This window comes from Limulus polyphemus, unplaced genomic scaffold (assembly GCF_000517525.1).
Source record: "Limulus polyphemus unplaced genomic scaffold, Limulus_polyphemus-2.1.2 Scaffold1038, whole genome shotgun sequence".
NCBI classification, from domain to species: domain Eukaryota; kingdom Metazoa; phylum Arthropoda; class Merostomata; order Xiphosura; family Limulidae; genus Limulus; species Limulus polyphemus.
The window spans coordinates 283,096-294,285 of record NW_013666648.1 but is presented as its reverse complement, the minus strand read 5'-3'; the positions used below and the strand labels follow the sequence as shown (position 1 = coordinate 294,285).

General features: G+C 32.5%; 1 protein-coding gene across 1 annotated transcript in view; it reads left to right on the top strand.

The window, feature by feature from the left end:
- LOC106461818 (PAB-dependent poly(A)-specific ribonuclease subunit PAN2-like) overlaps positions 1-6,852 on the top strand; it is a 53,673-nt gene extending 46,821 nt beyond the window's left edge. Inside the window, exons 25-28 of the mRNA XM_022388897.1 lie at positions 3,626-3,683; positions 3,818-3,997; positions 5,468-5,561; positions 6,664-6,852. Of these exons, the coding sequence (XP_022244605.1) occupies positions 3,626-3,683; positions 3,818-3,997; positions 5,468-5,561; positions 6,664-6,839 (508 nt within the window). The 3' untranslated portion in view covers positions 6,840-6,852. The remainder of the gene's footprint in view (positions 1-3,625; positions 3,684-3,817; positions 3,998-5,467; positions 5,562-6,663) is intronic.
- Positions 6,853-11,190: the final 4,338 nt, after the last annotated feature.

Below are 11,190 nucleotides of genomic sequence, written 5' to 3'. Positions count from 1 at the left end.
CGCTTAAGTTTATGGGTTAGATTTAAAGAATGAGTAAGGGTGTGTGAAAAAGATTTTAGTTCACTTTGATTTTTATTATGAAATCGCTTAAATTTATGGGTTAGATTTGAAATGATTTTGGGCAAAGAAGAAACCCTGATTTTTGTCATATATGTTTTGAAAGTCACTTATAGACTTTGATTATGGATCTGTAATTATTTAAGTTTGAACACTAGTCAAAAAATTTATTAAACTAACAGTACTGTAAACTAAATCTGCACAATGTCATAAAATGATAAAGTCTTGAAAAATAACATAAAATATAATGAGAGGATATTTACTACTTTACCTGTTTCTTACACTCTCCCTAAAACTGAAGGGCAAATTTGTGTTGTCCTTTAGCTTATAATCATGTCATAAATCATGGGAGGTTTAGCACATCATATTTGTATGTCCTTTACCTGTGTACTTGCAATATTGTATTTCATTACTACTTTCGACCAGTTGTTATAGTATGGTAGTTAAGACAATTGACTTACAATCTGCGGGTCACAGGTTCGAATCCCATCGCTGAACATGCTCGTCCTTTCAGCCGTGGGGGTATTATAATGTGATGGTCAATCCCACTATTCACTGATAAAAAGGTAGTTCAAGAGTTGGCAGTGGGTGGTGTTTATTTACTAGCTACCTTCCCTCTAGTTTATCACTGCTAAATTAGGGACAGGTAGTGCAGCTAGCCCTCCTGTAGCTTTGCATGAAATTCAACAAACAAACAATTGTTAGGAGTATTAAACTGAACTTAAACTAGCTAGCCTTTCTTAAAGGCTGAAGGCATTCTTTTTTTCAGATTGAAGCTAGTTTAGTATCATTGTAAGCAAAGAGGAATACACCATCACAAACTACTCCCTCAACCAATACATCCCAGACCCATCACGACTCTAGTCAAATCATGTGTGTCTGCACATTGAAAAGGTATCCAAGAAATGCTGCTGGTGAAAAAAAAAAAGGGAGAGTCCTAAAGATTGGACTACTACAAGAGAGATAAGAAATTGTCCAAAACGAAAATTGAAATCTGATCAGCAGAAAATACCTGAGTTAGGCGGAAACAGTTCTTCATGACTAACACAAAGTAATTGCTCTCAGTCGTACCTTTAGACAATAAAAATGCTCAAAAACTTGACATGTCTGCAAATCTTTCTTCAGAAGAAGGAAGTAGGTGTGATAGCCGTCAGAAACATAGCACAGAAATTGAAACTTGAATTGTCAAAGTAGAAGGTAGAACTTGTCAGAGGAGAGTAGACACCCTATCATACGGTGGAAATTCCTGAAGACTGTGGGTCCTGTACACTGATGAAGAGAAATAGAAGGTTTATGTTTGCATTGACAGGAAAATCTTTTAAATGCTTCAAATTCTTGGGATCTAAATATAAGATTCTGTCATCGCTCATCAAGTCTGTCACATAGAAATGTGGCTGTTGAGAAATTATTTTGTCCAAAGATCAGACTGGCCTAGGTCCTCTACACCTCCCAGATATCTGCCTCTGTATTAGTGTTTTGCAAGCACTCTTCTACTGTGCCAATAAAAAATAGAATTATAGAATTTGCATGTGATAAAATAGCTGACTACAATATTCAAACATGATTAATTATAAGAACTTCTGTATACAGGTAAGTTTTTCTAAGAAATATGCCCTTTACCTGTCCCCCCTCCCTTTTTTTTATAATTGCCATATGTTATCCCTATATTTAGTCCTATTTTTAACTTCAAATCTGGTGAAAGGCCTGAGCTTATAAAACAAAACAAAGTTGTGTATTGTAAATGTTGCCTTTTTATATAGTACATCAATAACATTGAATTTATTATACAACCAAACTGTAACTCTGAAAACACTGGTGTTTCCTGTATTTAGTGAAGACCTTTGCATAATAAACTCCTCCTGTTCAACAGAACTTTCAGGAAAGGTTACTTGTGTAGTGAATACACACATGCATATCCAGCAGATAGAGCAACTCCTTGTGAACTTTGACATATAGCTTGATGGAGTAATTAGTAATCCTACAGTTTTGAAACCAAATGTTATCAATCTTTTCTAGGAATCATCTATACATAATTCTAAAGACCTATGAGTGAAAGTCAAGAAGAATGTCTAACAATATGTCAACCACATTATATCTGCTACATCCAGTGCCGACGAGGCCTTTCGCTCAGTACCAGAGCTGGCTGGGATAAAATGAATATTGTACTGGTTTAGATGCTATTTATATTACCAAATTGCTTAAACAACAATGGTTATGGTGCAGACTAGGTTAAGTTGGCAAATGTCATTTTTATTGACTTCTTATGGGGTCATCTATAAATCAGAATTATGGTAAGAATTAATAAGATATATTATTTATCTATTTTTAACACCAATTATTTATTTTATTGAATTTACCCATCATCCAAAAGAACTGGTGAACTAACAAGCTAGTTTTATTACCCTTGCCCCCACAAGGGGGACAGGGCAGTGATTGTATTGGAATTGAGTCCGTATGTGTGTGTGTGTGTTTATTTGTCTGTGTTTCACATTCATGTATCTTGAAAGCTAATAGATGGATGTACACAAGATGGGAAGTCAGTATGGGAAAGTCCTCTCCAAATTTGGTCCAGATCCAAATGCAGATCACTTGGAAACATTTTTTTTATAATGGAGAGAGGGGACATTTTTGCAGTTTTGGGTTAATAACTCTGTGAAGCGTGATCGGATTTGTACCAAATTTCATGGGCACATTAAGGTTGAGATTCCTCTCCACACTACAAAAAATGATCCAGATCGTTGATACTTCTGGATCCAAGAAAGAGAGTTAATCTCCCATTTTCATCACATAAGTAAAACTTGTATTTTTGCTAGCCATACCATGTAATAAGCTGCCCCGAGGGATTGCAGTAAAAAATCAGATTTTGTTAAATCATATACATTCCAAGGATTGTTCCTGTTTTCCTAATTGAGGCTTAAGACTACAGTTTGTCCAAAAGATTTAAGGCTCCGACCCATGTTAGACCAATTCACCTTTTTCGACTATTTATGTCATTTTTCTGACAAGGCATTGGATTTGTTGATAACTTTTACACAATTTCATTCAATAAGGATGTTATTTGAGTTATAAAATAACAAATTGTTAACTCAAAATAAATTCAAGTTAAAGTAAAAGTTTTAAGTGACCAGCTCTTGCTGTTTTTATTATATTTCGCATAACAACTAAACAATATTTATATACTCTTTCAGTAATTTCACAGGGTTTGCCCTTATAAATGCAAACGTTTCAATAAACCGAAATAAATCTGTTACAGGTAGTCAGTCACATGTTTTATCAGAAAAGAAAAGCACTAATAATTAACTTTTTTGTGCATCTACTTATTTGAGTATCATTACTGTACATTTAAAATGATTTGGTAGCAACTGAGTCATTTCCGTAAAATAATATTACAACATAAATTATTAGTTAATTCAAAAATACAACAACTTTTACAGTAAACAAGTTCTTATTTTAGTAATTACAACGTTTCTACCATAGTAAGTCTTAGTTACACTTGACGACAATATATTTTATAAATTAACTGGATGACATTCAGTCACAAATTCATGAGAGCTTTTCTTTTAACCAGGGAAGGTCCGCAAGAAGGAGTACCTTTCATTGATGATTACATTTCAACCCAAGAACAGGTAAGAATGAACTCTTGTTTTTTTTTTTGTATATATGTAATGCACTGTATCTTGTAAATTAAAGAGAAAAAAAGTAAGGCTAAGATAATCAAAATGTTGAATAACCGTGTTGAGTAACTCTTGTCTCATTTCAGGTGGTTGACTACATGACTAAGTTCTCTGGCATAGAGCCAGGAGATTTGGATGCATCAGTCTCCAATAAGCACTTAACAACACTCAAAGACACATACATCAAACTGAGGTTCCTCATAGACATTGGAGTCAAGTTTGTTGGTCATGGTCTAAAGAATGATTTCAGAGTGATCAACCTGGTGGTAAGTAGTATTTTGTTGTAGATACTTCTGTAATATTTATTGGTCATGGTTCGAAGAATGTTTTTGGAGTAATCAACCTTTTGGTAACTTGTGTTTTATTATAGATACTATTGTCATATTTATTGCTTGTGGTCTGATGAAAGTGTTTGGAGTAATCAACCTTTTGGTAGCTTGTGTTTTATTATAGATACTATTGTCATATTTATTGGTTGTGGTCTGATGAATGTTTTTGAAGTAATCAACCTTGGTGTAGTGTGTGTTTAACAGTTCATTCTTGTCTAAGTTATTTCAGTAATCAACTTTTAAGTTGATTGGTCTATATATGAAGGATAATCAACTTTATAGTGAGAAGTATTTTACTGTAGTTACTAAAGTCAAGTTTGATCATTTAGAAATTTTTGAAAGACCAGAGCATTCTTATAGTAGACATCAGTGTCTCCTACAAAACGACATTACTGTACAAAAGCGATATCAGATTGATAAGCATTTTAAAGATCAGTGCTGAAAAATGTTAAAACTCATTTGTGAACTTGCTTCTATATGAATTACAAACTAACATATCAGAGAAACATTACTGTATAGAACTTGTCATGTGACAGTATACAACATGAAGTGAAGTGATTATACATTATACCTTTAATATATATATATATATATATATATTGGGTTTACCTTTAAGTACACTATATTTACGTTTAAAGATAGTATCAACATGTGAGTATTAGTTGAAAGAACAAAGGGTAATTAATGATGCCATTCATTGTGGTTTAGTTTAATCCACAGCTTTGATGTGATATCCTTTTTTCGTGTACTCTTGGGGGATATTTGGTCATGTTGAGAATAATGTTACACTCGTGTACTTTTCTAATGATTATAATCAGCTTAGGATATTCATTTTTATGGGTTTTTATGTTTTTAGACTATTTGTTTTGTAAATAGACTCAGGATATTATATCCTTGTAGATTTTGTGTAAATAGTGTTCTTCGTTTAAAAGACAGCAAATTATAATGAAACTTGTAGATTGGGATTTAGATACTATAGTTATTTAATGTATGGTGTTTTGATATTCTTTACTCGCACAGTGATCCTTTATTTATATAGAAATTTCAATAATATGTTTGTTTTATTACCTAAAAATTATCCTCAGGTGGTCAGCCCTTGGTTTATGTAGTTTGTTTTATTACCTAAAGATTATCCTCGGGTGGTCAGCCCTTGGTTTATGTAGTTTGTTTTATTACTTAAAGATTATCCTCAGGTGGTCAGCCCCTGGTTTGTGTACTTTGTTTTATTACCTAAAGATTATCCTCGGGTGGTCAGCCCTTGGTTTATGTACTTTGTTTTATTACCTAATAATTATCCTCGGGTGGTCAGCCCTTGGTTTATGTACTTTGTTTTATTACCTAAAGATTATCCTCGGGTGGTCAGGCCTTGATTTGTAGTTTTAAACATCTAATTTTCTTATTAAACAGGTTCCACCTGACCAAGTACGTGACACGGCTCTTTTGTTTCAACTTCCAAACAAACGAATGATTTCCTTGAGGTTTTTGGCATGGCATTTCTTGGGTAAGAAAACTATACCATTCTTCTCTAAATTTTTTTATTGTCAGACCACAAGTAGTTTTCAGTATTTTTTAATAGTTAAAAACAGTTACAGGAAAGCTATGTGATGAGTACCGACATGATAATAAAGGTGAGATTTATGTTAATTACCAAATTATTAACATGAATTGTACAATCAAGCTATCTTTAGGAATGTACCCATTACTCCATCATAAATAGCTCCTATTAATAATAATAATGCATGAAATTAAAATCATAAATAATATTCAATGTTAAACTGGTATGCAGTTAAAAACATTTTATTTAGGCCTAACTATGTCCTTCGAAAAGTTGACGACTCTACATGTTTCGACATTACATCCTGAGGATGACGTTGAATATTATTTATGATTTTAACTTTATACACAAGTGCTAAAGTACTATAATTAATAATAATAATGTTGTAATTTTCAACTAATTAGTATTCCGGTGTTTGGCTTAATTCCACATAAAGATGTGTAACTGTTTAATTTGTTGTTAAAGACTTACAATACTAGAATTTAATGGCACAGCTGGTTTCTAAGAGCATTCTCACTTGTTTTGTAAACATTAGGAAAGATTTTTGACCAAAACATTGGTATTTTATTTTGCAATGCTAGCTAGTTATGTCCAAACTTTATACACTGTTACTTTCTTGATAGTTCAAACCTTGATGGGAAATGTTAGTATTGACAAGTGTATACTTTAAGTTAAGATACATATTTATTGCAGCAGAGACAAGAACTGTTTGATTTTTATATGGAACTTAATATCTTACATGAAATTTCACAGTTTTTTTTTAATTTAATAACATACATTTATGTACAAAAAATGATAAGCTGGATTCTTGTATATGTAAATATACAAAGAGTAACACCAGTACCATATCTATGGTTTAAAAGGAGTCCGAGTTTATGTGAGCACAGTCTTTTATTTTAAGTATTCTATAAGAATATTAATAAACTGACCACCAGTAAAATTGTGTTTTTTTTGTGAAAACAAGATTTAGTACATCCTCTACAATAAAAGATAGATATTGTGTGTTTATTTTTAAAATTCACAGTAACGTAGCCTTACCTTCTCTTAGGTATAAAGATTCAGTCGGAGACTCACGACTCTATTGAGGATTCCAAGACAGCCTTGTGGTTGTACAGGAAGTACACTGAGTTAGAGAAGGAAGATAGGGTACATGAAGCCTTGAAGGAGTTGTACGAAGCAGGAAGGGATTTACAGTGGAAGGTTCCAGGAACGGACGACACTTGACCACTCATCTGAGCTATCAAGAAACCACCAAGTTTGTCATCAACCACACGATAACTTGTCAGTAAATGTACATTGTCATCTGTCATACCATATTTTACATGGGGAGTAACACAGAAGTTGACAATGTTGAAATAAATCAGACCATGTGTTGGAGCTGTAGACTTCAATATTTGATCATTCCATATTATAAAAATCATGTTGATAATCACAACTTAAGTAACTGCAGAGTTCAGTATCTTATACTATACATCAAACCTGTATCTATATAAAAAAACAAAAAAACAACCTTCAATATCATCCAAATCATTCCTGAAAAGTAAGCACTCCTTACTTATTTGATCTGATGAAATACACTGATTACTTTTTATGAAAATAATAAGTAAGCTTGTAATTTGTGCATGGAAAATCACATCTCCAGGGAAGGGGGAAAAAAACTAAAGACTCATTAAATTATCAAGTCCAGATTGAATATATCCGAGGCATTTCTGGCCAATACAGAGTGTGAAGAATAATGAAAAAAATGTGTAATTCATAATTATAAGTAGATGCAAAGTGTATTTTTGACTTAAGTTTGGAATTAAGAAGTACTTTAGGTTGTGTTTTAATATTTGATTACAAGACTTACAAGTCGCAATTAAAACTTAGTAAAGAAGGAATATCTTAATGTGTAATGACCCCATTCTCTCCAGAGTGATTTACCACTACTTAAGCATTCAATAACTCTAATCCAGTCAAACATTTCAATGATAAAACAGAGCTCTCCTAAGAGCAGATGTAAACAGAATTTTCAGTCCATTTATTAGATGTAGAAAAGAAATATATTTATGGTTCACTGCCATCTTCTGGTATTATCCATAACAAAATAACAGCGTTTTTGCTCTATATTTGTACATAAGCAACAAACTTTTAAGTGTTCTTGATAGATTTGAATGTAGAAGGCTGATTAATATTTATATTCTTAGAGATGACAGAACTTTTGATATGTCAATGAAGGTGCATGTAATTTCTGAGTAATATGAAAATAAAGAGTTATTTCTAACAGAAGCTTTTTTTTTGTGTCAATAAATGCTCCAGATTTAACTTGTAACGTTAAACTTACACTGCTTTTCATGGTAGCTTTGTTCACAGTAACACTCCTGGTCTAGAACAGCATGTAGTGTGGTGATCTAGAATAGACTCTAGTACGTACCACCTAAACAACGCCAGTTCTTTTTACCCGAAGTTAACATCATGAAGTGGGAAGACTGAAAAAATATAAAAGCTAACATGTGCATCATGGTTTCTGCAAATTAAATGCCTCTTTCTGGCTTTAGTGTGCCAGAAGTGGATCTGAGGTTTCGTGGTTCATGTCCCATTACTGCCAAAATAAAAAAAATTCATGCCTGCATTTTGTGGATGTGGGTAATTTATAAGAGCGACAGGGAAATAACGCAATGCAGTCTGATACGAAAAGCCCAACACTGGTGGTGTTGACTAACTGCCTTCCCTCTAGTCCAGGGGTCTGCAACTCGAGGGAAGTGTGCCACCCTGTGGCATGCAAAGAGATTTTATATGGCATGCTAATTCACAGAAAAACAAGTACAAAAAGTGTATTTTCTACAACAACAAAAAATTTTTTTAATTTATGACTACTACTTTATTACGGTGTTAATATCCCATACTTATGTATTATTATAAACTACTAACCAGGTTATAATACTTACACACAACATTAAACTATAGTAGTGTAACCTAAATTTAAACAAACAATGGTGGCATGACCCAATAGAAAAACGTTTCTGAGCCTTGCTATTGTTTCAAAAGTAGGGGCAGCTGGTACAGGTAGTTCTAATATAGCGTGACACAAGATCCAAACCAAAAAACAAAATTATACTCTTAGTATAAGAATTCTCGGACAAACCCACACCTAAAACTATATTGTAGAAGAAAAATATTAGATCAGTATGATAATATTCAATGTTTACGTTTGAGATCATCATACGTACATCTGTTAGATGGTTCAAACGTTGCTACTAAAATCCAACTGAAGCTTCTCAACTTCTCAACTATTTTGGCATCATTTAGAGTGATATATTTCATACTTGATACAAAAAACAATTACGTTAAACTTCAGAAAAAGGTATGCTTTAACATTGCAATGTCTTTTTTTTTTTTGTATTACTGTGATGAAGACATGAAGAATAGTCAAGTATTTGAAAACACTTGAGTTTTGGGTCTTTTTTTTTTTTAATTTGGTCAATGGTATTTACGCACAAATCACCAACTCAAGGAGATCTATGTGAGAATAAGAAATTGAAGCAGGGGCTTTATGTACTAACAACCACAGTGTTACAAGCATTATTCTTTGTAGTTAGAATCTGCACTTTATTAAAACTTTAGCTTACAAAATCCATTTAACTAGTGGAGTAGAATCAAATACTGCTTACATAAGAGCCGAGACTTTTCATGGTGGACTAGATTGCAGGCTTGAATTCTCTCTAGTGGATGTCCCCTGGTGGATCACTAGTAAGTGAATGGACTTGCAAGATAAAATCCAAGGTTTGATTCCCCACAGTGGAGAGAGTGCAGATAGCCCATCGTATAACCTTGCACTAAGAAAACAACAAGCTACAGTGGACTCCCAAGGCAGACTGGTGGTGGACTGACTGAAAATGATTTGACCAAGATTATTTTACTAATTTCTTAATTTGTGACCTATTTTCATTATATTCAATGCATGAGTGCTACTTACTAAAAAAAAAAAAGGTGAACAGTCATGAATTCTAAACAAAGAACTTGATTACATAAGAATTGCATCAGCTCGAGGCCACTGATATTTTTGGACCAAGGACAATCTTTAGGGGGAGTCTTTTTCCCACCACAAGCTTATTAGCATCACTTTTCTGACATTCAGTCACCAATTTATTTATTATGCTTCTTCATGTCTCATTATTTCACTTACTACTAACTAAATGTTAATGAGTCACCATTAATATTACTGACAGTATAGGATACAGTTTTGATCCTTTTCATGATTTTATACTCTTCTGTATCTTCTCAACAGAAAATCTGACCGTAAGATAAACATCCTGGTCAAATATGCATTATAGTGATACCCATGCAATAAAAATAAATTGCGTTTATGTTCACCAAATGTTATTTCACAGCAAAACAAAAGCTACGATATGATTAAAAGACAAATTTTTAAATGTTTCTAGCAAAATTCTGCAAGCTTTCAAATATGACATTTTTAAAGCTATGAATATTTTGAAATTTGGGGCTATAACATTCAGCTTTAACTCTTGCAATTATATATGTTCACCAAATGAATGCTTAATTCAATCGTAACCTTTTTTATACAATATTAACCGTTTCCTAACTCTAAGATGTATTCAGAACGAACATTGTAGGTAAGCCATACTAAAAAGGACTTCCTCAATGCTATAATAATTAATACAAGAATAAAATATTCTCTGTTGTGCGTTTTATTATTCATTTTAAATCTATCCCTTTCCTTAAATGTTTCAAAAGTAAAAAAAAAAAGTTTTATTTTGCTTTTTTAATACATTTTCGAAAATTTGAAAGGCCACTGTAACTTTTCCATAAAGACAACGTAGAAAAGAAATATAACATGTAACTGTAGTTTCCTGTTTTGCAGTTACAAACATAGACCCATATCACATATAATTCTGTACATCAATCTTTTGTTCTTTGCTACATGGCTGTACACCAAAATTTGGAACCCCACAACTGTTTTATTTTTCCTTCTATTGTATTATGCTCAATAAATAGTTATGTTGTTGGGTAGTCACAAAAAAAGATAAAAAGTTTTAATTAATTTGAAGACAGAATACAACAATCCTCTCAATGAAACTATGTAGACATAAAAAATCTACTTTTACTTAACTGTTTATGTCTGCAAATTAACAAGTCAAAGCTTTTACTTAAAAATTATGATCACTAGCACAGAAATATACATGTTGAAAAGATCAACAGAGTCTTATATCTATAACTTCTTTTCAGGTGCATTGTGTTACTGTATTAAGAGTAAAGAACAAATAAGTTTTTGCTACAATGATTATGGTAACAGTGTTACCAAAATTAGTCAGCTGAAACAACTAATGGTGTTTTTCTTTCATAGTGCCAAAAAATGTCAGTTTTTTTCTTTACTCTTAATATAGTCTTAAATCTTCTAAACCTAACTTTTGCAGAATGAATGTGCAACTTTTACATCAAGCTTTATAATATAAAATGAAATAAGTTGGTCTGTTAACACTGACATGTCTATTGTAAGCCCGTATGGCTTTGGAAGACACTAATTATTATACTGTTACGTCTCTATTTGTTAATTAACTTTCCGTAACTTTGTTCC